The sequence below is a fragment of the Calypte anna genome, chromosome 23 (genome assembly GCF_003957555.1).
Source record: "Calypte anna isolate BGI_N300 chromosome 23, bCalAnn1_v1.p, whole genome shotgun sequence".
Classification (NCBI taxonomy): Eukaryota; Metazoa; Chordata; class Aves; order Apodiformes; family Trochilidae; genus Calypte; species Calypte anna.
In genome coordinates this window covers 3,217,761-3,244,679 of record NC_044268.1, presented here as the reverse complement: position 1 = coordinate 3,244,679, position 26,919 = coordinate 3,217,761, and the positions used below count along the sequence as shown (strand labels likewise).

The 26,919-nt window shown below is 44.2% G+C and overlaps 1 protein-coding gene across 2 annotated transcripts; it reads left to right on the top strand.

The window, feature by feature from the left end:
- The first annotated feature begins 3,606 nt into the window (after positions 1–3,606).
- On the top strand, positions 3,607–25,385 carry LOC103527617 (argonaute RISC catalytic component 3). Of its 2 annotated transcripts, none has more exons than XM_030464264.1 (19): positions 3,607–3,683; positions 9,911–10,082; positions 12,716–12,836; positions 13,145–13,353; positions 14,523–14,659; positions 16,972–17,106; positions 18,719–18,806; positions 18,949–19,096; positions 19,395–19,514; positions 19,931–20,053; positions 20,244–20,377; positions 20,830–21,014; positions 21,196–21,355; positions 21,896–21,986; positions 22,279–22,473; positions 22,817–22,951; positions 23,578–23,679; positions 24,188–24,387; positions 24,994–25,385. In XM_030464264.1, the coding sequence occupies exons 1-19, from the start codon at positions 3,665–3,667 to the stop codon at positions 25,100–25,102; spliced, it is 2,583 nt and encodes an 860-aa protein (XP_030320124.1). In that variant the 5' UTR covers positions 3,607–3,664; the 3' UTR covers positions 25,103–25,385. The 2 variants fall into 2 exon arrangements, with proteins under 2 accessions (XP_030320124.1, XP_030320125.1); XM_030464265.1 differs by lacking the exon at positions 3,607–3,683 and adding an exon at positions 4,987–5,003.
- Positions 25,386–26,919: the final 1,534 nt, after the last annotated feature.

Below are 26,919 nucleotides of genomic sequence, written 5' to 3'. Positions count from 1 at the left end.
GGGTGACACTCCTGAGTCAGATTGTTTGGGGAAGGGGCAGCAGTGAGGTGCTGGCTGGAGCTGAGCTGTGCAAGATCCACCTGGAGGATCCAACTTTCAGGTTAATGAAATACTGAAGTGAACAACTGTGTGCTTAAAGCTGCCTGGAATCCAGCAGCCAGTGCCACTTTTTGTTAAAATGCCACCTGAAAACTGAGGTTATTTGGTGTCAGAAGCATACACCAAAATCTGCTGCTTCTCCAGCAACCTTTCTGCTTCAGGGCCTGCAAAAGGCCCTTGGCTCAAGGTGCTTTGAGGACAGATTTTGGGTCCTTCTGGACTGGGGTTAAACTTGATCCTCTGGTGGTTCTGTGCTGCGTTTTGTTTGACATTTCCCAGCCTTGGAATTCCTTGTCAATATCCTACAGTTTGTGGTTGTGTCCTGGGGACCCAGCACTGGAGGTTCTTTGGGTCTGCTTGTGCTTTACCTCACAAACATAGAATCATAGAATCATAGAATCCTAGGGGTTAGAAGGGACCTCGAAAGATCATCTAGTCCAACCCCCCCTGCCAGAGCAGGGCCACCTAGAGCACTTCGCATAGGAACATGTCCAGGCGGGTTTTGAATGTCTCCAGTGAAGGAGACTCCACGACCCCCCTGGGCAGCCTGTTCCAGGGCTCTGTCACCCTTACAGGAAAAAAATGTTTTCGAATATTCAACTTGAACCTCCTGTGCTCCAATTTACACCCATTACCCCTTGTCCTATCACTGGTCATCACTGAGAAAAGCCTAACTCCATCTCCCTGACACTCACTCCTTACATATTTGAAAACATTGATGAGGTCACCCCTCAGTCTCCTTTTCTCCAAACTAAAGAGACCCAGCTCCCTCAGCCTTTCCTCATAAGGGAGATGTTCCACTCCCTTAATCATCTTAGTAGCTCTGCGCTGGACTCTTTCAAGCACTTCCCTGTCCTTCTTGAACTGAGGGGCCCAGAACTGGACACAATACTCCAGGTGCGGCCTCACCAATGCAGAATAGAGGGGGAGGAGAACCTCTCTTGACCTACTAACCACACCCTTTCTAATGCACCCCAGGATGCCATTGGCCTTCTTGGCCACAAGGGCACATTGCTGGCTCATGGTCATCCTCTTGTCTACCAGGACCCCCAGGTCTCTATCACCTACACTGCTCTCCAGCAGGTCAGCCCCCAACCTATACTGGGACATCGTGTTGTTCTTCCCCAAATGCAAAACTTTACACTTCCCCTTGTTGAACTTCATCATGTTTCTCTCTGCCCAACTCTCCAGCCTGTCTAAGTCTCTCTGAATGGCAGCACGGCCTTCCGGTGTGTCAGCCACTCCTCCCAGCTTAGTGTCATATAGAAAATGAATTATTGAGCAGCTGAGCTGTAACTCTGGGTTTTTGAAAAATGTGAAGCCATTTTAAGGAAGCTCTTGGCTATGGCATCCATGTCCTCACTAATTTCCTTTAACTGCAGCACGTGCTGTACTGAACTGAGCATCTGTAGAGGTTCTGCACGTGTCCTCCTGGTTTCAATATCCCCTTTTATTTAAATCCTCTTGCTTTTGCAGTCCCAAGGGGGCTGTTTTGGTGGGAGAGGTTTAACAGAAAATTGTGCCTTGTGCAGCTGGGTTTGAAGTCCTGGAAAACAGGTGGGGCTCCTCGGTTTCAACTGCTGGATTGGCATTTGAGCCCTGGCTCTGGTTCTGGTTACAGTGGGCCAGGCGGCAGAGCCAGCAGTGCCTGTCTCCAGGGTGGGCACCCTGCAAGGATGCATTCCTCCACCTTATCTTCTCCATCTTGGTGATCACATTTCCCCTTCCCTCTCAAGATTTCCCCTGTGCTCAGCTCTGGTGAGGCCACAGCTTGAGTCCTGTGTCCAGTTCTGGGCCCCTCAGCCCCTCAGGAAGGAGATTGAGGTGCTGGAGCAGGTCCAGAGAAGAGCAAGGAGGCTGTGAAGGGATCCAGCAGAATTCCTGTGAGGAAGGGCTGAGGGAGCTGGGGGTGTTGAGGCTGGAGAAGAGGAGGCTCAGGGGAGACCTCATCACTCTCTCCAACTCCCTGAAAGGAGGTTGGAGCCAGGGGGGGGTTGGGCTCTTTTCCCAGGCAACTCTCAGCAAGACAAGAGGGCAGGGTCTCAAGTTGTGCCAGGGGAGGTTTAGGTTGGAGATTAGAAAGAATTTCTTTCTGGAGAGGGTGATCAGGCATTGGAATGGGCTGCCCAGGGAAGTAGTGGATTCTCCGTGTCTGGAGAGATTTCCAAAGAGCCTGGATGTGGCACTGAGTGCCATGGGCTGGGAACCACGGGGGGAGTGGATCAAGGGTTGGACTTGATGATCTCTGAGGTCCCTTCCAACCCAGCCAATTCTGTGATTCTAAGATTTCAGTTAGGGAAATATTCTAGTACTTTTAATTCACACGGGTTTAGAATCCTTTCATTGTCGCTTTCCTGGTAACTAAATTGACATTTTTTTTCAAGACTCATTCAGCTGGCAGTCTCCAGTCTGGTCATGCTGACATCTGAACCTCAAACTCCTGAAGTTCCAGGGCTTTGGAAGTGAGATCATTCCTTCATCAGGAGCAGCAGGCTCCAACCTGCTGGGACAGGACTCAGGATAATGCTCTTCCCAACAGGGATCTCTTGGGGGAACACGAAGCAGAGCGGAGCTGCACAGCCCCCTGCTCAGCTCCCGGCACCGGGATCGCTTCCCCCCCGGGACACGATCGCTTTGCTGCTCTCCCCCTCTGCTCGCTAGGTCAGTTTCTGCACCAAACCGTAACAAAGCGGTGCTGAACACCGATAAAAACGCTGCCAAAACCTCAGAGCTCCTCTGCAAACCGGAAAAATATTCCCGGGCCCGACGGCAGCGGTTGGGATACCGGGGGAATACCGAAAGATCCCGCGCGGTCACCGGGTTTTTCTGCTGGAAATCCCCCGAGCCAGCGGGGGGAACCGCAGCTTCAGATGGGGCTTCACCAGCGGCTCCTGCCCGTGCTCTGCCCCGCTGGCGACGGCGGCGGGAGCGGGACCGGTGCCCTGACAGCCCCGCGCTCTGCGCACCGACACTGGGGGGCACGGACCGTGCCTGCCGGGACGGCCCCGCTTCCGTCCCGCTCCTGCCCCGCTCCCGCTCCAGCTCCGTTCCCATTCCCGCTCCCGCTCCCGTTCCCGCCCCCGCCCCGTTGCCAAGGCAACGCTTCGCGCCTCCGCCGCGCGCCGCCGGTCACGCCCGGCCCCGCCCCCTTCCCTTCCCTCCCGCCCGCGCGCGGTCCCGGAAGCCCCGCCCCCGGAAAAGTGGCGCGCGTCCCGGCGCGCGTGGGCGGGGCTTCCGGCGGTTGGGGCGGGCGGGCGGGTGCGCGCGCGCGGCGCGGCGGGGCAGAGCGGCAGCGCGAGCCGGGGCTGCGGGGCGGCCACGCAACTTCCGGCCGGGGGCTCCGGTGCCGCCGCCGCCTGAGGGGACGGGACGGGAGCGGAGCGGGCGGGACGGGACCGGACGGGACCGGACGGGACCGGACCTGCGGGCGGCCGAGGCCACGCGGCGGGGCCTGCGGGGAGCGGGCCGGGCCGCCGCCCAGCGCAACCCAGCGCAGCCCCCAGCCGGGCCGGGCCCGGCGCACGGCGGAGCCCGCAGCCCCGAGCGGCTGCGCCCAGCTCCATGAATGGAAATCGGCAGCGCAGGTGAGCGCGGGCGGCGGCGGAGGGGCCGGGGCGGGATGAGGGCCCTACGGAGGGGCGGGTGAGGGGCATGGGGGGGGGGGGAACGGGGCCGGCCCTGCCCGCGCCCCCGCCCGATGCCGTTTGGCCGCAGCCCGGGGCTCGCCGCGCGTTTTTCCCCCCGTTCCCGCCTGCGGCGGGGTTGAGCCGAGCGGGTTCGGCGGGTGGGTGAGCCGGGCCGGGAGGAGCTCTGCCCCGCTGTCCGGGCGGGGGGAGTCCCGGGAGCCCCCTGTGGTACCGCTCCGGTAACCGGGAGAGCCGGGCTGGGCGTCCGCTCCGCTGCCCGTTTCGCTGTGTTGGAGAGGATGAATTCCTCGCATTTCATAACCGGTGTTTCCCAGGCAGCGGCTGCAGGCCGCCTTGCATAATCGGTAACTGCGGCGGTGCCTGGGAGATCCCGCCCGGCCCGGGAGGAGGGGGGGGGGGGGTTGGTACCGGCAGTGCCCGGGGCGGCCTCTCCCGCCGGGTACCGGTGAGGCTCCGAACCGCTCCGCAGCCGGGAGCTGGGATTTTAAGGCTCCTTAGAGGCGGCTGTGGGAATGCTGCTGCCAGCCCCAGCCCCTTGGGGTTGTTCCTGTGGGGAAGGCACAGGGAGTGTTTATAAACTGCTGGGAATGTGCGGTGAGAGTCGGAGAAGGAAGTTGTGCCTCAGGGTATCCAAGGAATTTATCTTCAGGTCTGGCAGAAAAGTGGAAAGAGGGTCCAGGTTTGGTCAGGTTTAGTTCCTGAGGCAGCTGGATGGCAAAGGGAATGTCCGAGCAGCCTGGAGGTCCCTTTCTGTCACTTCAGGGGGTGGTGGCATGGTCAGTGAAGATGTGAGGCTGAAGGTGTCAGTGCAAAACCTGAGTTTGTGCACAAAAATGAGTTTTCAGCTCTTGGTGTGTCTCTGGAACTGATCCCGAGATGTAAGTTAGGGATGGTTTTGGCTGGGAAATCTCACTGCCTCAGCAATGTCCTTCCTTAGGTGTTTGGTGGGGTTGAAAGCATTTTGGAAAGGTGCTGGATTTCAGCAGTCTGGTGGCACTCAGCTGGTCTGTAGCTGTTAAATACTCCTTAATTATAACCTGGTACAGTTCTGCTTGTCTCACTGACACAAAATGCACTTTCAGGAGCAGCATGCACATCTCTCAGGTTTTGCTTGGTGAGAGTCACATCAGAGTGCTGGGTTTGTCTTCATTTGCATTTCATGAACTGAGCAGTCCCGAGTTCACTGCGTTTTGTGGTGAGTGTCAGACCGGGCTGCCTGGAAGCTGCTGTGTGTCTGATGAAGCCCTGCAGACATCTGTAATCTTCTGTTTGCTCGTCTGTACAAACTTTGGGCAGATAAGATTCCCAGACTCTGCTTTTCTCTTTCTGTGTTGAGAGGAGTGATTTGGGAGGACCATTACAAGTCACATTTTTGTGGCTGGGGTAAAGGAGGGAAGAGGAATGAATCAGAAGTGCCCTCAAAAGTTACTCTGCTCCAGGACACGTGGGATGGATGGGAGGGACTGGGACTTTTCCTCTGGGGTTTCAGTGGGAGCTGTTTGACTCACAAGATGAACTTTACAGATTGTTTCATCCTCACAGCTTTATGTCCTTAGTGGTGAAGGTGTGGGGTGTTTTCCTGAGCTGGCTTCCAGTAGAAGTTTATAGAAATGGGCAAGATGCAAAGCTTTGCGTGGCTCCCAAAGCATCTGAGGTGTGTTTTAACACCACTCTGATGGAAGTGCTGCCTCCCTCTGTGCCAAGGCTGGAGTCTGCCTGCAGCTGGGCTCTGAAAATCCAGCTGGTGGTCCTGAGACCTGTGTTGAGTTTGGAGTGAGAAGTCCCAGTGAGCAGAGGGACTCCCTGAGTGATCAGAGAGCTCTTGATAAGTGATTTTTCTTTCTCATTAGATGAGGCCATCATGCAAAGCACTTTCCTCTTTAATTAAAGCAAATGCTGTAGCTGGCTGCAGGTCAGTTTTGTTCTTAATGTTCACAGTCATAGTTTCTCATTTCTTTGTGCTCTAATGTGTTTTTCTGAAAAGGAGAACATCTGCCACAAATGAACCACTTCTAGTTTTGTTCACATGCAAAATTGTTAGAATGCAAAGTAAATTTCAGTTTCAATGGTTATTAAACTGAAGTTCTTTAAACAGTATTTTATTTTGCAAGGGGCTTTCTCATAGCTAGGTTCTCAACTTGAGTAATTCAACCATGTGTCTCAGGTCTTACTGTTCTGCTTTTAGGTATTTTTCAGACACCAAACTGCCCCCTTCTTCCAAAGGGGAACTACTTACATCTTCTTTTTGAGCTTGGAAGTTCATGTTTAGGTATTCAGAAGCATTTATTATCTTGTAAATGTTTCCAAAACACTCCACTGTATTTTCTGTAGCTCTCCTGGCATGGAACAAGTCAGCACACCCCCCACACAAAGTATTTACTTGTGCAGTTGGTGACCACTGAGCATGGTGTCCAAGTGTTGGTTTTTGATGAGTTTTAACACAACTCACTATCTGAAGCCTTAAAAAAAAAAATAAAGTGAGCCAACCCCAAAAAAAACCCCACAAGCCTAAATTGGAGTAGGAATGTTTAGCAAATGTGGATTGCATTACTCATAAATAATGTAATACCACCCAGCGAGGCTGCTGCTGCAGAAATAAGGCAATTCATGATTTCTGGCAGAAGGAAGGAGCTTGATTGTTGAAACCAACATTTAAATATAATCTTCCTTTTTTTTTTTTTTTTTTCTCTTAAATCTAGAATTAACTTATTTTTCAGTACTGATAGGATTTTCTTTGAGCTCCACAGGCTGGGCCTCCGAGACCAGAAGCCAGGGGCCCTCTGAAAGGGAATGTTTTTTATCCTCTTCCCCTTCCATGGAGAGCATTCTCTGGTGTGCAGGCTCCAGCCTGAGGACAGAATCTGCCTTGTGTTACTGAACCAGAGTTTAAATAATATTTTACCTGTTAAGTCCTCTAGTGTGTGTTTTACGCTGTTCACTTACCCATTCAATTAGAGATTTAGAACTGTTTTATAAACAGAAATAAAACTCTTTAATAATCTGCTAATAGATTTTGGGTTCATAATGCTGAAGCCCACAGTAGGAAAGAGAATAATTTCTTGCTGGAAGCTTAGTATTGAGGTAAGAAAAGGGAAAAAAATCTGTATTTTCTATTAGCACCTTGCTAGAAATCAGTGCTTTGCTTCGTCCTGTAAAACCACATTGCGTGCCAAAAGCTTCAATTTTCTGTGAAATGGTTCCTTGAAAGTATTTACAGGTTTCTGTGTTTGTGCTCTTTCTGTTCAGCTTTATTCTGATGAGGGCTTGGTTTGGTTGCTAGGTAGGCTCAAGGCAGTGCTTGGATGCACATCAGCCGTGGTCTCTGCTGCTGGCTGCAATGCTGCAGAAATTACAGTCCAGTTTTGTTGTGCTTGATCTTTATTATAACATCTGCAATTCCACAGAAGAGAATATTCTGATTCAGAGCTCATTTAAGCCACTATTATGAATTTTAGCTATTTTTTCTGTGATGTTTTGGAACATGACTTTCCCCAATGAGGTCTTCTGCTGGAGGCTGGAGGTTCCTCCCTGGCTGCAGGGCCAGGCTGTGCTTCCTTCTGCAAAGCTTTTTGAAACTTTGGTTCTAGCAATGGTTAAATAACGTGAGGGAATCGTTCTGCCAGTCATGGCTGTTTAGAATAATACTACTTACAGTATTTTTGGTTGGTGAGTTTATTTCCACTCTCCTGACACAGGGCTCAGGCATGGGGCTGGGTGAGTCACTGATAGGACGGAGCTGTCCTCAGAGCTCATCAGTTGGTACTGATGGTTTGTTGGGGTTTGAGTCACAGGTTTGCAGCCAGTGACACAGACTTTCCCCACGTGCAATCTGGCAGTTCAGTGTGTTTTGGAAACAGGGTATTTGGATGCACCAGTGGGTGCTGGTGTGGTTGGGCAGAGTTGATGTCAGAACACTCCCGGTCCAGGGAACCGTGTGGGTCGCACAGGACGGTTCCTGAGCAGTGTGCTTATTCATTTAGTGGTCACTTAGTTCCTCTTTGCCAAAAGCTGAGTTCTAAGGTGTTGCAGGGTGAGCTGTGTCCTGGGGGGCTGTGTGTGGTTCAGCTGAGCAGAGGAAGCCTTTGTCCCACCATGGATGTTTATTTGTTTTGTTCCCCTTGCTTTGTGGGGGGACAAATCTGGAGCCCTGCCTGCCTTGGGGTTGAGCCTTTCTTTTCTCACCCAAAGGTTTCAAAGTGCACCCTGCTTCATGTTGGTCACTGATTACAATGCCTTTGTTCTGGATTTTTGCCCCTGATGGTTGGGATTCTGTTCCTCTAAGCAAAAAGGTAACCCCAGGACAGCATTCCCTCTTAGGAGCAGTGCTCAGTTTAACAAATTCAACTTCGTGCAACTTCCAGAGAAGACAAAGATTTCAGTCATTCTCTTATTTCCCTGACCAGTGCACTGCCTCAGTTTACCCAGCCTTGATGAAGGTTGTCTTCACACTCTCTCTTTCTTCTATGCTTATGGATTTTAAGAGGATTTAAGAAAACAAGGTGGAGGAAGACAGGGTGAATCTGACTGTAGGAACCTTTTAAATGTTCTCCTTATTTCAGCAGTTTTGTTGTAGCATTTCCTACAGATGCAAACTAAATATAAAATATGGTATTTATGTCTTTGTAATATTGAAATAAGCTATTGGGTAATTTATGTCACTCAGCTGTTTAGTAGTAGTTTTTTACATATGCTTATAGTCTGAAAATACATCTAGAGTAAATTGTAGGGCTGCTTTGACTTTATGACAGTATTAAAATGGAGAAAAAGTTGAAGAGAACAGATGCTTGGAATACGTTTTGCATAAGCATAATCTGTGAGTGTTTTTGTAGCGGGAGGAGCCATTCTTGCTCCTGAAGCTCAACGAGCTGCTGGTCTCTCCCAGGACTCCAGCCACCACACAGCGCTTCTAGGGTAGAAGTGTAGCGGGAAGAGCCTTTCTTGCTCCAGAGGCTCAACGAGCTGCTGGCCTCTCCATGCCTCGCACCAGAGTGAGCTGAGGTTTTCTCTGTGGGTGTGTGTCCCACCTTTATTGGCCCCCTGGCCTTGCTCATGCCCAATAGGGGCCTGTCCTAATCAGGCACAGGTGGACTCACACCCACTCACTGGCAATTCGAGGCACCTGGTTGACAATGTCTCTCTACATGTTTTAAACGGTGCTTTTTGTTTTCTGTTTTTGTTTTATCTTAGGGATCAAAGCCAAACCCACTCAAAAATTTTTGGTAGGTTTCTGGGTAGAACTCGACAAATGTCACACTTGGAACTTTGCTTTGAGGCTCACATATTCTCAATACAAAGTTTCCTTCAAGATACTGTGATTATTTTTTTTTTTTTCCAGGAATGGTGGAGATTAATCAAAAGGCAAATAAGGGATTTTTTAACCAGCCCGTGACATTTTAACTCTTCTATGAAAATGAGTGGGCTGGAATCACAGTCTACGTCACTGAGTAGGAGTAAAGGGGAGAACTTTTAACCAACTTCATCAAATGCTCTGTAAATCATGACATTTGTATGATGAGTAATTTTTTTTTAAAACTAGGGCTACAAAGCATGTTGGCTTGTTGTTCTTTCTTGACTGGAAAGATATATTTTCAAGTGAAAATACCAGTCAAGAAAGAACAACAAGCCAACATGCTTTGTAGCCCTAGTTTTAAAAAAAAAAAAAAAAAAAGAAATAAAAGTAAAAAAATAATCACAGTATCTTGAAGGCTGTGTTTGTTTTTGTAAGGCATGAGCAACCCAGACTTGAGCTGAGGATCCTCATCTAAATGATGCAAAGTAAATTAAAGATATAAAATCTTTTTATTTATGCTAATCACAGCAGCTGAAACTCCTCAGTAAGAAAGCAGCCTAGATGTGGGTGGAGACTCAAGGAGGAAAATTGGCAGGTGTTTGCTTGTCATGGAATAGCTGACCAGACTATTGCTGGGTGGTTTTGGGTACAACAGGTTTGCTGATGGCTTGGTGTCTGCCTGAGCATCCCTTGGCTCAGGGAGTTGCCCAGGACTGAAAACAGGAGGATGTCAGGAAGCCTCACTGGGAGACAAATGCAAATGCAGGGAGCCTTACGTGGCTTTCAGGCTGCTGCCACGAAGCAGTTGGTACCTTTGCAACCCAGTTTGTCTGCTGAGCTCATCTGCTAAATGAGATGTTTTCTGTTTCTGCAGGACCCGTCGGGGCACAGCCCCTGCTCATGGTGCCCAGACGTCCTGGCTATGGCACCATGGGCAAACCCATTAAACTGCTGGCCAACTGCTTCCAAGTTGAAATCCCAAAGATTGATGTCTACCTCTATGAGGTGGATATCAAACCAGATAAGTGTCCTCGGAGGGTGAACAGGTAAGAAGCTGAACTTTTTCTCATAAATTGCATTGATACTGAATTTTATAAGCAAGAGAGCAACATGCTGAAGTAAATACAGTCTCTCTGTAGCTTAAATATGACTGTTGTGCTGTGGAGACTGGTGTGCAAGTTCACACAAACATCAACCTCCATTCTTCAGGGCAGTGTGGATTTGGTGTAGCTCTAGGCAGTCTGTGATTGTGTAGTTAATTGTTTCCCTAACAGTAGGAGAAACTACAGATGCTTGAACATAGGGGATTTGAATTAAGTTGTTATAAAATAGCAACTTAGTTTTGTTTACAAGAAAAAAAAAATCCCTTTCAAGGTCCTGCTTGTAGGATAATGCCAAGCTTGCATCCAAAACCAAAATGGTTTTCCCAGCTTGTTTTAGTTGGTTATGCTTTAGAGAAATGCTGTGTCTTCAGGTCATGTGGAGAGAGAAAAGCATTTGGTTGGAGTTTGTGAAATATCTGTGGTAGGTGATCAATATTTTTGCTTACATAATAATTACATTTTCCTGAGGAGCATGCTTGCAGCTGAGACAACTTCTCATTCCTTTGCCAGTCTCAGTCTGAGTATCTAACCATGGCTTTTGACTTTGTGTATGGGCTGATTGTTTTCCAGAAAGGCTTCTTATAGTCTGGAGTTACTGCTTCTTGATGTTTCTCATTCATAAATTTAGTTGTAGTATAGATGTAGTTAAAATGCACATGTAACTGTTATCAGTGTTCTATTCTGCCAGTAAAGGCACTGCCTTTTTTGTTTTGGTTTGGGTTTTTTTTGTGTTACTAACTGGTAGAAGTGGTGTCTGGTTTTTATCAAGGTAAATACAGAAAGATAATTGAGCACAGGCAGCAAGCCTAATGAGCTGCTTTAGTAGTCAAATATTTTCAAATGAAAGACTACATTTGTTTTCAAATTTGCCAGTAGATACACTATGTAAATTATGAATCCCAGTATAAGCTGTAGTTTAAATGCTGGAAGCTGAGTGTAAATCTTGCATGCATATTATATTTTTCCAAGTAGGGAACCATGAAATTGGTTATTTAAAAATACTACAGCTTTACCAACTTTCATGTGTGTAAAAATGTGGCAGATGTTAGCTAAAAACTGCCAGAGCTTGTGTAAATGAGCCCAATAAAAAGCTGTACTATCTGCTGAATAAATAAATTTGACTTGTGTGCTGTGGATTGCCCAGGGAAGAATGGCTTTCATTAGGCTAAACTGAAATCAGGATGCTCAAATACCTGCTTTGAAAAATTTTCCTTAGAAACTTCTTTTTCTCCTGCATGCTGTGACAATTATTTCTCAAGTCAGTGGATTTACATAGGCTCAGCTAGTCTGAAATAGTTTCTGATTAACACCCTGTCTGCATGCTTGTATTTGGAATAAACACAGAGTTTATTTCTTGAATACTTGCTGGGTTTTTTGAAATTCACCTGCAGCTTTATTAGCTTTTAGCTGTAGGGAGGCTTTCAAAGCTCAGGTCTCTTCTGTTTCCCCTTTCCTTGATGTTGTTCACACTTGTTTCTTCTGTGTTGTAGCCTGGAAGGCAGGAGGTGAGCTCTGCTTTCCCTGGACATGTGGGCTCCAAAATGGGATTTGTTTCCCAGAGCTTCTTGCTTTCTCCTTCCTGCTCCTGTTTTTCAGCACTCGCTTTTGTTCCCCTGCTTTTGTCACAGATAATGTGGCACCAGAAATGGAGCTTTTTGCACATCCATAGTAGTGCCAGGGAAGAGTGCTCCAGTACAGAGGAGTTTCAGGATAAGATGGGCTCAAGTAGGAGCACTGCTGAGTACTGAGTAGATATTTTGAATTTGCTGAAGTATATTGATGTGCTTCTAGAAAGTGAAAGAGTTTGGATTCTGGGAGTTCAGTAACATGAAGAACTGTGAAATTAATTTTTCTCCTCTTTCCCCAAGGGAGAGGTGAAAGTACTGCTACTAATTCTGCTTGAAGAGGAAGTCAATATTTATCATCTTCCTGAAGTTAATATTGCCTGGTCAGGAAATGGTTTACTCATAAGCTTCTGCTTTGCAGAAATGCTGGTTTGCACATGCTTAGGCAGAAAAAGAGTTTTGTTTCTGTGGGATTGTGATGTACCAAGGAAGATGCAGCTTGTGCCATTTAACACAAAGAACCCCTGAAGAATTCAGATCCTGAAGTCACGTTTCAGTTAGAGGTATTGCAAGAGACTCCTGTTGGATCTGATACATCTGCTAATTGTATCAAGAAGCCTTCTTTATATAAGATGACAATTTGATGGTGTTTTTTTCAAGTGTGATTTAACTGCTTGTACTGATGTTTGTAATACTGGCTTGTGGGTTTCTTCCAAGGTAAGAGTGTCCTTGCTTTGTGTAATAAAGGTTATGCAAAGGCTTCAGTCATTTCTAGAACTTTCTGTACCAGTATTGGAGCATTTGCATCGATTCTGATTCTGTGCTTTGGTGTTTATCTGTTATTTTAGTTGAAGTATATGAAGCACCTCATTGGAGTATCAGTGGGAGTTCTGTAATTCACTTGAGTAATGCATTTGTTGAAACTGCTTCAGCAAAATACAGGGTGTGGGAGCCAGTTCCAGGCTGAGATTTTGTTGAAAACACCTTCAATGTAAATATCAATTTTTCTAGGGAGGTGGTGGACTCAATGGTGCAGCATTTTAAAGTGACAATATTTGGGGACCGTAGACCAGTTTATGATGGGAAGAGAAGCCTCTATACAGCCAATCCACTTCCTGTGGCCACTACTGGGGTAAGAAAAGTGGAGATAAAATGGTATTTGTAACAATTTGTACTATTAAAAAGAAAAAAACCTAACCACAGTTTCTCTGGAATGCAGCACTTTCTGATTCAAGATAAAATGTTACATGATCCTCTTCTGCTTAGTGAGAACCCAATTTTCTTTTTTTGTGCATTTGATAGTGTACTTTTATCAAATGTGCTGTGTCCTAAATAGCTGAGTTCTTGAAACTCTGTTCCAGTTATGGGAAGGAGTGGAAGCTCAAGGCTACCAGCCTTGAGCTTATCAACAGATGCTTTGTTTTCCTGTCTCCCACCCAGGTGGATCTGGATGTGACATTACCAGGAGAAGGTGGAAAAGATCGTCCCTTCAAAGTGTCAATAAAGTTTGTTTCTCGGGTGAGCTGGCACTTGCTGCATGAAGTTTTGACAGGAAGAACCTTGCCTGAGCCTCTGGAACTAGACAAACCTATCAGCACTAACCCTGTTCATGCTGTCGATGTGGTGCTACGACACCTACCCTCCATGAAGTAGGTTCACTGTCTTCCTGCAGTCTGTCTTTCCCTGAAGTATCCCCACTGGGAGACCTTCATCCCTGTTTGTTCACAGGTGAAAAAAATAAAATAATAAAAAAGAAAAAAGATCATTCCCCTTCTGCAGTGCAGCTGGTTAGCTGAACTGGGGAGACTGGAGATAATGATGCAAAGTGTGTGTTTCTGTAGAAATTTAAACTCCAGAGCAGGTGATGTATTTGTCTGAAAAAATCAGGAAACAGGAGAGACTTACAAGAGGCCTTAATTGCAATACTGAGAGACTACAGTGTGCTGTGGCACTGCTTTCATGTTTCCTGCTCAAGCTGAGCATCACACACTTGATGGTGGTAATTGTCTAAAAGCACAAATCCTTTTAATTCCTTGCTAGACCCATCGATGGTGCATGCTTCTCATGTGTTAAATACACAGCTGGGCCTGGAGGCCTGTCCTAACAAAGCCTGTTATTCTTTATCACAGAGCCCTGAGACATTAGAGAAGGCCAGCTTAATTTTGCTTTAAGTTTTAATTATTTGGTTGTGAAAGTCACTTGTAAAGTTTGATTGCTGGCTCTGGGCAGTGGGATGGCTTTGCATTGGTGTTTTTCATTAGGTGTAACTGACATGTAAATAAATAAAAAATTACTTGTGGTTTATACCAGCTACCCCAGGGAGGATGTTAACCTCTGTACTAATGTCTGTCCTTTACAAATGTGAGGATGTGTAGAGGTTTGTGAGCAGCTTTTGTTCCTCTAGTTCTTTGTTCCCACCACAGTTACTCCTTCTCTGTGTTCATTGTATTCAAATGTGCACTAGTAAAGCAAAATTACATCTGAGGGTCAGCCCAGTATGTACAGAGCTGTTGTGCAGAATCTGCTCTGACAGAGACTAGACTTTCCTTCAGAGGATTATCAGAAAAATCAATTTAACTTAGTTCTCTGTTGTACAAAGTGGTTGTGCCTTGCTAAAACTAGCAAAGCTTTGTCTAAATTTAAAAACTCTGCAGTGGGAATGGCAGCACTGGGAGTGTGGTGTTTACATTTGTCTCTAGGCACAGATTCCTGGTGCCCAAAACTGAAAAACATAATAATGCTGTGAGTTGTTATCTTTATTACAGGTTTTTTTATTTGGAAAGCAATAGCATAAACGTGTGGTTTTCTTTGTCATCAGGTACACCCCTGTGGGCCGTTCCTTTTTCTCAGCTCCAGAAGGCTATGATCACCCCTTGGGTGGGGGTAGGGAGGTCTGGTTTGGATTCCATCAGTCTGTTCGACCTGCCATGTGGAAGATGATGCTCAATATTGATGGTAAGTTGGGATTCAGGTTTAAGAACAAAGATAATAACAGACATGCCTCTAAGAATAAAACTTGTCACCATTCGGTCATTTTATTGTCACGTGCTTGAGTTTGTGGTACCACATTAGTGCCATTTCTGCAGAGGGATTTAGTAATCAGAAGCCATCTTGTACACTGATTTCTTAATTCAGATTGTAAATAATAGAGTTGAAGTACCCTGAGGTGTTTTGCTAGGTTTACAGCACAATAATAAAACTTGCAGACTTCTGTTGCTTTATAGATAAGGGTTTTCACCTGAATATTTGGCAAAGGCTACCTATAAATCCAGGGGTTTTTTTTCTGGGTTTGTTATCATGTCAGTGTGTGGGGATAAATTTACCTGCCATATGAAAAAGAAAATCCTATATAGGAAAGAAAACCCCAGCACAGCTCATTTTCCTATTTAATTTCTGTATTGGTACATCCACAGTAATACAGGCAGTGATACAGATGCATCTCTCTGCAGCTGTCCAGAGTAGGTGGTGTTCAATACTTCCAAGAAAACTCTGTAAAATACATCACAAACTCTTCTGAATAGGGCTAATTGAGATGGGCTTTCTTATGCAAAATCAGATCTGCTTTGCACCACTTTATTAATTCCCAGATGAATGCATCCGAGATCAACCGGTTCATGTGTCAGACTCCCTGGTTCTGTAAGCACTCCAAGTCTATTTAGTTGTTAAATCCCTATTGAAAAATGTCAGTGTTTGAGATGCAGGTGCTGCCTGAAGTTTTTTCTAATTCCCATTCAGTTCTCAGTGTTTGAAATGCTTTACAAAACCAAGGTAAATAGTCTATTGTCTTTGCACTAAGTTAAACACTCTTAAGTCAGATTGTGTCTTGGAGCATAATAAAACTTTGCAGCTGATACTGAGCTTTCACAGTGAAAATTTGCATGTTCTCTGGTTTACCTACATTGTGGATGGTAGCCATGTGACTTCAGATGGATTTGTTCTTGTAAAACTGCCTCTCAAGCAGCAGCTGTTGTGGAGCTGTTGTCTGAAAAACGAATGCAAGAATCTTCCATGTCTAAGAAATCACCAGTCTGTGTGCTGGGTAGTGAGATAGTTACAATCCAGGTGGGGCAAGAGCATTAATTGACACCAGTTTATGATTTACTGTGCTATTTCTGTGAAGCAAGTTTTTCATAGCAGCATTAGAAAGCAAAGTAGTAATTCTTGCAGTAGAAATCTTTCTGTGAATGAGAAACTTCAGAGCTTTGTGAGCGACTGTTGACAGGGCAATCTCCTTACGTTGTGGTTTGAGACTGGATTCTGTTTAGTTGTTCAACTCTTTTGAGTTTCTCCACAAAATGTGTTTCTCCCCGTGTTGCTGTGGGAGAGGAAGGGCACAGGGGGTGGGAGCTGTTTGTGTTCATTCAGGAGTTGACATCCGGAGGTGGTGGCCCCGCTGCGTCACCTCAGGCTGGCAGCCTGCTGGGTGACGCATGGCTGAAGAATGTTTCCTTGTGTTAGCAGAGAGATGGGGAGAGTTTGGTGCATGAGATCTGGAAAATGAATAAAGTGCTTGTCAAGGATTTATTTTCTGTTGTTGCCATGCCAAGTTTACAATGTGTGGAGTAGTTTGCTTGTGCTTGAGCTGTATCTACTGCCACCTCACCTTTCTTACTAAAAGGTGCTCTTTTTGATGGCTTGTAACTTCTTCAAGTATGTTGCTCATGGTCTGCCTTCCCTGGAATGAGTCAGCTATCCTGTTTAAAAGCAGAGTATTGTCACTTCATGGGATTGTGGCATTAGTATGCAGGGAGGGGAAGAGATTTTGGTAGGTGAGCAGTTGCACACACCACTACACTGTGATAATTTGTGTATAGTCAAAATAATAGAGTGCTCATGTTGGTACCAAATACTGTTTCAGTAGCTGAACATAAAGTCTGATTGACAGCATTATATTGCATATTGAATAATCTTAGCTTATCATGTTTAAAAAAAAAAATCCTCAGTAGAGAGATACTAATACTGCCTCTGCTTGCAGCTCTGTACAGAGTCAAAGGAGAATGTCTCTTGGGGACAGTACAGCTCTCTAGAAATAAATGTTATCTGGGGAAAAAACCCTTTCAAGTCTCTGAAGTTGCAGCATGACTGCTGGGTTCTGTGCTGGCTCTTGTATACTTAGCTGTTGCAAGGCTTGCTAATTTGTTTTTAAAAATGTGCTGCACCACATTTGCTTTGAGGGTTATGTGGAATTTTGGAAAGCATTAATTTATCTGCTGCTTCACAACATTCTGACTTGGGTTTTTTTGCACTTAATGTTTTTCTCTGTTTAGTTTCTGCCACTGCCTTCTACAAAGCACAACCTGTAATTCAGTTTATGTGTGAAGTTCTTGACATTCATAATATTGATGAGCAACCAAGACCTCTGACTGATTCTCATCGGGTAAAATTCACCAAAGAGATAAAGGGTGAGTAGAAGTGTATCTGTTCTGTCCCAGAAGTGTGTCTGTCTGCCTAGAAAAAGCTCAGCTCTTCAAAGCTCTGTAACACTCGTGTTACTTGATGCAAGGTTTGGCTCTGTGGAAATACTGGGCAGCCAAAAAGCAAATTTGAACTATAGTTGTAAACTGATGTGTTCACAGGGTACTCATTAGGGGAAAAAAACACTTAAAGGAATTATTTTGTAGTAGGTGTAACATGTCTTTATTTACATCTGCCAGTCTGTCTTCATTCTGGAAGGCATTCTCCAGGTAACTGGAGAATAAGGGGCTGCTTCTGCTTGATCTTGGAGTCTGCAAACACTTTGCTATCATAGTCAGACAATATTTGAAGGTTACTTTTGCTGTAAATATTTATTTTTGCTTCTGGGAACTCCAGCCAAGATGTTTCGATCATGTATGATGAGACGAACTCTGTATTAAAGAATTGGTAGCCTAAGCAGCAATCTGGAGGGTAGTACCTTCTGTAATGTCACAGCAGATAAATGACAAAGCAGTGAACAGATTCCAGGTACCTCTGTGTTCACAGCCCTCTCCTGCCTGCCCCCAGTGCTTCGTGTTTCTTTTTGTATTTCTTCTTAATGCTGTGTGAGGGCACTGGTAATTTGGTTTTGATTGTGCCTTCTTCTAAGTAGTACAGATGTTAATGTTGCAATTAGTGTTGTCAGGAATCACTGAAGCACAGTTGCTACTTCTCTGGGATGTCTGTGTCCCTGGTAAACTGAACACAGAGTCCACTGTTTGGTATTTGGGGAGCTGATGGGTGTTGAGTCCATAATCCACATGAGCCTCAAGAGGAGAAGTCAACCATCTGCTTTCTCAGAAGCCTTTCCTAGCAGACTGGAGGTTGAATCTTTTGGGTTTTCAACAATTCTGTTCCATGGGGCTGGGGAAAGACACAACTTTGCTGGTGCTGTGGGGCAGTGGTGTGATAAGCTCAGTACTTCAGTAGCTGTTCAATCAATGTGTGAGCACAGTTACAGAGCCACAGAGAACCTCCTGATGCTGCCCTCGTTGTCATTGCTGGGGTAGAGCCCAGGCTGCTGAGCCTGTGGTGTTTGGCTGGGTGCTTTTGGCCTAAGCCTTCAGCTGCTCAAAATCTAAAGTTAAACTTGGTCAGTGAAATTAAAGAAAATTACAGGCTGAATGTGGGCGCAGAGCTAGGGGGGAAATTATTTTGAGCAATAGGGTAAAAATCTAGTTTTGCCCATTGGCTTTCAGTAACTTGGGAACTGCTGGGTTTAAGAGGAGTGGAGTGCTGGGAATGAGAACAAAAGAATGGTGAAAACAGCCGTCTGTCTGAGATTAGTCACATGCCTTTTAAATGAAAGTGCTGCAAGAAATCCAGATGACATTGAACATTAAGTCTTACATGCTATGATTTGGTTTTGAGGATAATACCTGATTAGTCACAAATCAAGTAATAATGAAAAAACGTTCGGTGAACAATATTTTCTTAGGTTGGGGCAGTTTGACCTTCAAAGCTGCTGGATTAGAACACGTTCTGTTGTAAGGAACCACGTGTCTCCTGTGCAAAATTTTGTGTAGTTGTGACATCAGGGGTTTTGGTGCTTTTGTGCAGGTCTGAAGGTAGAAGTGACTCACTGTGGGACGATGAGGAGGAAATACCGTGTTTGTAACGTAACGAGGAGGCCTGCAAGTCATCAAACGTAAGATGCTTTATGTCACAGCTAAAATATGTGATAGCTTCATGCTAAATATGTAACAGGACAAGGTTTTATTGATTTGGGGGATTTTAATACTTGCTGGCTAAGGTTTCTGTACATTTTAGTTGAACATATGTCCTTTCAGGTTTCCCTTACAGTTAGAAAATGGCCAAACTGTGGAGAGAACAGTTGCACAGTATTTCAGAGAGAAATACAACCTCCAGCTGAAGTATCCTCATCTTCCTTGCCTACAAGTGGGACAAGAACAGAAACACACCTACCTGCCTTTAGAGGTACTGAATTTATTGTGGTAATTCAGCTTGTTGTTGGTAGGCTGTATCAGTCTGCAGAGCATTAAGAAGCAGTGCACTTTGCAGTACAAGAATGCTTATTTAGATGTTCATTATCCTGTTATTTCACTAAAAACAGTCCATATTTTTAGCAGTGCTTTGAAATTGGGAACTGTGAGAAGAGAATATGCAGTTGTGTAGACACGTTGGGGTTGTGTTTTGCAGTGCTGTGTACATACAGCGTGTTGGGGTTCTTTTAGGTGCTCCTGTTGTGAATTGATGCTTCTCATTTTCCTTACAGGTCTGTAACATTGTGGCTGGCCAGCGGTGTATCAAGAAGCTAACAGACAATCAGACATCCACTATGATAAAGGCTACAGCCAGATCTGCTCCAGATAGGCAAGAGGAGATAAGCAGATTGGTTAGTTCTTTATTTCAGTTAATTGTGAGACTACTCAGTCAACAACGCTGGGCTCGACCATGTTAATGCAAAAGCTTCTTATATGACTAACCTAATATTTTTATTCCTTCCTTCTAACCCCTTAGCTTGATAGATGTTAGCTGATTTTTTTATTTACAGTAGCTTGTAATAATAGTATAAGTTCAGCACTCATCAGTATGGAAAAAAAGCAAGGGAACAAAAAAACCTCATCCAATATATCTCATTGTATTAATTGTTTTCACTGGGGATGGGTTGTTGGTGCTGAGCACTTAAATCAGCCTTTTGCAGTGACAAGGGGAGCTGCAGAAGACTTCTGCACCGTTCCTGCTAGTCTTTTGTTTGCTGTGTGAATTATAATCAGATACTTCTGTAACACGGAGAAACTCTTATTCAAGGTGAGGAGTGCAAATTACGATGCAGATCCGTTTGTTCAAGAATTTCAATTCAAAGTCCGGGATGAGATGGCCCACGTGACGGGGCGTGTGCTCCCAGCTCCCATGCTGCAGTACGGAGGACGGGTGAGGTTTTGCCTTTTTCCTCCTCTTTTTGGTTCTGAACAGGGTTTTCCAACACACCAACTGTTGATCTCGGTTCAGTTGCATCAGGCAATGCCCAGATCAGAGTTGGAATGGTGAACTTTGTGTTATCTTGCAGCTGTAAAGAGCAGAGGCTTTTGGTTCAATTTCTGTGGTGGTTTTGTTTCCACAGAATCGAACGGTGGCGACCCCGAGCCATGGAGTATGGGACATGAGAGGGAAGCAGTTTCACACTGGTGTTGAAATCAAAATGTGGGCTATAGCTTGCTTTGCAACACAGAGACAATGCAGAGAAGAAATACTGAAGTAAGGCATGTCATGGTTCAGGCTTTAGACTGTTCTCTTGGTGAAGCCATCTTAGAGGGAACATGAATGTAGGATTTCTCTTGAGTGCTTACCTGGTTTTAGTCATCTGAGATGTCAGGGAGAGAATCCCAGCTGTTTTGCTTCCTTGCTGGAAGCAACAGTCAAAACACTGGACCTGGATAGAGCATGAAGTTTTGGTCCTGTGCTGCTTTGTGTAAAGTCCCTACTGGCATCCTGACTGAAGTACTAAAGGCATCTAAACTGTTCCTTTTTTCCCCTCAATCTGGCCTGTGATGTTTCAGCCTCCACGTAATGAATGTGTTTTTAAACACTGCTTTAAAAACTATTGGGAATCATCTTCCTTTGAGTAACAGAATTCATGTGTCTCTTTTTTCTTTGCTGGTTGTGTGCCAATTGCTACTGCAGAAATTCAAACAACTTCTCCTCCGTAGGGGTTTCACAGACCAGCTACGCAAGATCTCCAAGGATGCAGGGATGCCCATCCAAGGCCAGCCCTGCTTCTGCAAATATGCCCAGGGGGCAGACAGTGTGGAGCCCATGTTTAGACATCTTAAGAACACCTACTCGGGGCTTCAGCTCATCATTGTCATCCTGCCAGGGAAAACACCCGTGTATGGTAAGGGAATACCTGCCTTTGCCTCTTTGGTCAAGCATTGTTCTGAGAAATTTGCTGCCTACCATATGTTCAAAAGCTAATTTGCAGAGTATGTATGTATAAGTCATTGTTAATTAAGCTGAGATGAAAATATTCAATTAGCAAGTATTTCATATTTTGTATCCTAATATTTACTTCTCAGCTGAGGTGAAGCGTGTGGGAGATACACTGCTGGGAATGGCCACACAGTGTGTGCAAGTGAAGAACGTCATTAAAACATCCCCACAGACCCTATCAAACCTGTGCCTGAAGATTAATGTCAAACTAGGAGGAATCAACAACATCCTTGTACCTCATCAACGGTAAGAATCTCTATGGAGACTGATTGATTGTTCTTTGTGTGGCTCTTCTCTGCTCTGTTTGTGTGCGTGTTCTTTTGGAGTGCAAGTCTGAAGCATTCTTTCCTGAGACTTCCTGAGAGCTTGGACTCAAAGCTAGGAGAGCATCTGTCTGCTGAATTCTTGGAAGCCAGGATAATGTGTGTGCTTCTGCACCCAGCCACTTGTTGCATGGCTGATGCAATATCAAAGTGGTGCTGAGATGTAATCAACCTGCAGAATGGTTTCTGTGAGGAGCTGTCTGTGCTGTGAGGCACAGCTCTGTGGCTTTTTTTCCACCAAAAAGATGCCACAGTTCAACAGCAGCATGTTTTGTCCTGTGGTGGTTTTGAAGTTCACATCATGTGCACAAAGATTTCATTGTTTGGGGTTGGCCAGATAAGAAGGCTTCTCTGGAAGCTTTCAGGCTTTCAGATGAAGTAGAAACAAAAATCTACATTGAACAATAACCTTGAGCCAGCTGTTCATCTGCAAGTGTGACTTAGCACTTTTTTCTTTTTGAAGACCTTCTGTGTTCCAGCAGCCAGTGATCTTTTTGGGAGCCGATGTCACTCACCCTCCTGCTGGAGATGGAAAGAAGCCTTCCATAGCTGCTGTAAGTTCTATTAAATCAGCATTGGTTTTTCATCTTTAAGTGTTAGAATAGTAAATGCAGATTATAAACTATGTCTGTGCTGGGTATTTTCAGGGCTTATGCCAGTTGTTTGTACCCATTTCTAATGTTAGTAAAAATCATTTCTTAAAAAAAAGGCCCTGCTTTAGGTTTCAGACTGTTTTCATAGCATTTTTACTTGAAAACTGCTCTGCTTGGCTTCTTTTTTGCTGTTTAAAGTTTTCTTTTTGTATAGATTTGATCAAGTCTCTACCCATGTAATATTCTCCTGCAGGTTGTAGGTAGTATGGATGCTCACCCGAGCCGGTACTGTGCCACGGTGAGAGTTCAGCGACCCCGGCAGGAAATCATCCAGGATTTGGCCTCCATGGTGAGAGAACTTCTCATCCAGTTCTACAAATCAACACGGTTCAAGCCCACACGAATCATCTTCTACAGGGATGGGGTCTCTGAAGGGCAGTTCCGACAGGTTGGTTCAGTTGTGGGTTTCTTCAAGGACCTTTTTACTACACAACAACTCCAGTTCCTGCATTTCAGAAGCTCTGCTGTTTGACTTGCTTACATTTACACCAAAATACCACAAAATAATTGAGACTTTTAAGGAGAGACTTTCTTAAGCATGTTGAGTAAAGAAGGTTGCAAGTTCTTTCCTGTCTGGGAAGGAGCAGTCTTAGAAATTGGGAAATAATAATAATAAGATGAGTAATTGTGTGGTAAAGTTGCACATAGTGGTAACTACAAACCGTTATTAGGTGCTGTGTGGAGAATACAGTGGAAGAAGAACCTCAACTATTCTGTTCTTGTGCTTGTAGGTTTTGTATTATGAACTGCTAGCCATCAGAGAAGCCTGCATCAGTCTGGAGAAGGATTACCAGCCTGGAATAACCTATATTGTGGTGCAGAAGCGACATCATACACGATTGTTCTGTGCTGACAGAACAGAAAGGGTAATCCTTGTCCCCTCCTGTAGCAGCCTGGTGGGAAAAACTTCATGTCAAGCTCTTATGCTCCTGGTGGAAATATGAACATAGTCTGATTGGCTTTGTATTCAGGGAAGATGTTGAATTGATAAGAGCAAAATGTGGCCCCAAGCTGGAAAATTATTTACCTTAAGTACGTTAAAAAAGAAATAAAAATCCCCCTCTAACTTTGTCATGTTGCACACTGATACCAGTCCTTGTCTGAGAACTAGTTAGTACTCAAATAACTAACTAGGAGTGAGTCCATAGCAATTGTAACAGAAGAAAATACAAAATGATGTAACCCACAAGTTTTCATTTCTCCAGAGTCCATCCAGACTCAAGCTTACAATTCTAAATATAAATGTATGTGCAGCTCTTCTGTCTTGGAGATTTAAAGTTCCTAAATGCTGTAGGCTCCTTGGTGAGATGGTAGAGCCATGCAGTGTCCTTGTCAGACATCCCTGGCTGCTGTATTGCTGCATTCCAGGCAGAACTGAGGCAGTTCATTTGCTGAAACCTTGCATGTGTTTAATAGAAACTTGTATTTTTATTTACAGTTGAGCTACATAAACTGTTCTTAGCTGCACTGTTTAACAAAACCTTTTCTCTAGGTTGGGCGAAGTGGCAATATTCCAGCTGGAACAACAGTAGATACAGACATTACACATCCATATGAGTTTGATTTTTACCTCTGTAGCCACGCTGGAATACAGGTATGATTGTTTCACTGTAAGTAAATGTGAACTTAAAGCATGTTGGTTTTCCCCATTTTGTGACACTTGTGTTTACAAACAGTTATTTAGTAGGGAATGTCTTTTATCTTGCTGTTATCTGAGCTATCACATCATTGTGGGACTAATAGTGTTATTTGCATAAGAAGTGCTCTCTGCTGCACCTTTAAAACTTGCCTTGGTGTTAAGTGGTGTTTCTGAAAGTCTTTTGAGGAGGTGACTCTATTTTGTACTTTTTTTTATTCAAATAAAACTTGCTACATTGGTGACTTATAGCCATTAACAAATATAAGATTGAATCAAGTTTCCAAATGTAAACTGAAAGTCTGAAGGCAATGTTTGTTTACTTGCTACAATTCCAATCTATGGGAATTAAATCCAGCAAGGTTGTGGCAATGCCACAGCCATCAGGTTAGGCTGATCACTTTAAAACTCTGTCTTGATTGTCTGGAAAAGGCAGCTAAGTGAATTGCTGTTCCCTTTTTCTCAGGGTACCAGCCGTCCCTCACACTATCATGTTTTGTGGGATGATAACTGTTTTACTGCAGATGAACTCCAGCTGCTGACTTACCAGCTCTGCCACACATACGTGCGCTGCACGCGGTCGGTTTCTATCCCTGCACCAGCCTATTATGCTCACCTGGTAGCATTCAGAGCACGGTACCATCTTGTGGACAAAGAACATGACAGGTAAATGTGTGCTTATGTTTCTGTCCTCGTTGGTCTTTGCTCTGGTCAGGCAGAAAGCCACCTGACTGAAGGTAATTGCTGCTCCTCTGGCAGGGAATTTTTGTTACCTCTGGGACTAGTCTTAAACTAAGCATCGCTGACAGCTGCTGCTCAGGATTGGACAAGAGTGGTTGGTGGGTTCTAGTGAGTAATACTCAGATTGAAAGAGTTAAGTTTAGTTCAGTAAAGGATTCTGTTATTACTTTGACGTGGTCTGAGGGAATCAAGCCACGCATTTAGATTTTTGCTGTAGAACTGGAGTAGTCTTGAATGAAGGAAATGTTAAGTGCTTTCCACTTACCTGACTCTGCTCCGTACGTCAGAAGTGTTTTGTAACCTTCAAGCCATCAATATGTTTGTTACAGGCTTATTTTTAGATGAACAAACTGAGCAGCTGAGGTAAAGGGCTTTGTCAAAAGCCTCGAGGTTGCCAAGTGAGTACCAAGCTGACTTTTCTGAGTTCCTGTTGCTCTCCTGAGTGCCGCAGAGACGGGAAAGCATTTTTTAAATTTTTTTTTTTAATGCGAACTAAGGTGATTTACAGCCCTGCTTGTGTCTGTCTTGCAGTGCTGAAGGAAGCCATGTTTCAGGACAGAGCAACGGGAGAGACCCACAGGCCCTGGCAAAGGCTGTACAGATTCACCAAGACACCTTACGCACCATGTACTTCGCTTAAGTCGACGACCCGGGAGCGCACGTGCCGAGAGGAAGAACTGAAAACCTAAGCCACATACAATGTATGTTCCCATGGGGTTGGTTTATGGGCTGTGCCTCCCATCGTGCTGAAGCTGACACTGTGCAGGGGCAAGAGGCTAACCCTTAAATTGACACAAGGAGGATTGTTTACTTCATCGAGGAACACAGCACTATTATGCAATATGAAACCAGCCAACTGCTTTATTGGCGCGGTCTCCCGTAGGAAGCGCCGCCATCGTGGGTTGTTTATTTTGTTTTGGGTTTTTTTTTTTTTTTTTTTTTTTTTTTTTTTTTTTTTATTTTATTATTTCTTGTAGTTTAACCCTCTTATGCCTTTACCTCAAGTTGCTCGGCAGCACAACTATCTTTGCAAAAAGAAAATAATAATAAAACTTAAGAATTGATGGTGTAGTTAAAAAAAAAAGCAAACCACCTACACAGGATTAATCACAAGTATTGTTTGGAGGAGAGAAGTGTGCAAAAAAAAAAAACAACAAACCCAAAATTAAGTTTTTTTACCCCACTGCATGGAGGAGTCTTTATTGCCATCAAACATTCAAATGTGAATATATCCAGTTAAGAAAAAATCCAGCTAGAACAAATTGAAGGGGGGAAGAATCTTTTGCACACTAATCCAATAATTTGAACCTAATTTAGCCAACTGCTGCCTTTATCTTTCTTCACAGCTTTGGAGTTCTCAGCTCCAATAGTTCCTTTTTTAAAAAGCAAAGAAGCTAGTGTATTGTGTGCAGGCAGTAGTGACCCAAACTCTTCTTGCTCCCTGGTGAGTTTACTAAAGCTGCTGTTTTACCTAGTCCAAAAGTTTCAATTATTTTCTATCTGGCAAGTCAAATATGTTGAAGCTTCACGTGAGATCAGACATCCCAAGTTTTATGGGATTACATATAGTAAACACCAGAACTGAATCTTTAGAGCTAAGGTCTTTTTGGAAAAAAGAAAAAGCTAGTTTACTTGCTGCCTCTCACACCTTAATGTGATTTCATATGTATGTGTTTTTGAAGTTTAGCTTCCTTTTGTTTCTTTTATATTTATTAGAGTAATAATAATGCTTTAATTTAATTATTACAGAACATATGGTCAACATCAACTTTTATTTTTTAGAAACGTAACCATGTTTATTTTTAAAAAAACTGACAACTTGTTTTGCTATCTTTTAGTGCAATAAGCGTTCTAAAGGAAAACTGTGTCCATTGAGCTGTGTTAAGCAGTGTTTGTACCACTAACTGTGGAAGAATGGACACCTCCATGATTTTAAAAGGACAAAGTAAAAGCCTTAATTTTGAAAGGAAAGTTTTATAGTCAGAAGGAATCTTGAATTTTCCTTTTTTAAATCAAAAAATAGCAAAAATGCTTCTAAAATTCTGCAAGCTTTACTTGTCACTGCAGTATTTTGATTTAACAAAGGAATTGGCCATATTTTTGGCTTTGGAACGTGGAGGATATTTGAGTTAAATGGAAAGGGTTTTTTATTAAGATCTAAGTTTTTACATGCTTAGTTGAAGCTATTTGACATCAGTAAAATGTCAGGAATTAATAAGTTTTTAGGCTTTTTTCCTCTTTGATAATGACTTTCCTTTTAAAATTAAGTTCTTGGTAACTTCATTTCACTTTGCAAATAAAGAGGGCTGGGATAGTTCTAACATGTCAAATCACTGAAATGTGAAACAAATTAATGGGACTTTTTCATTCCACTTTAAAGGTAAAACAATACTTAAGATATCAGAGATGAGCATTTTTTTTCAGTGAAGGGACTGGGGAGTTTTGCACTTTGTAAAC

Bases quoted from the DNA above. Each gene is read 5' to 3' on its own strand.
- LOC103527617 (XM_030464264.1), top strand. The intron at 18,807-18,948 runs GTAAGATGCTTT...ATGTCCTTTCAG, and splicing joins AGGCCTGCAAGTCATCAAAC to GTTTCCCTTACAGTTAGAAA. The intron at 21,356-21,895 runs GTAAGAATCTCT...TTCTTTTTGAAG, and splicing joins ATCCTTGTACCTCATCAACG to ACCTTCTGTGTTCCAGCAGC.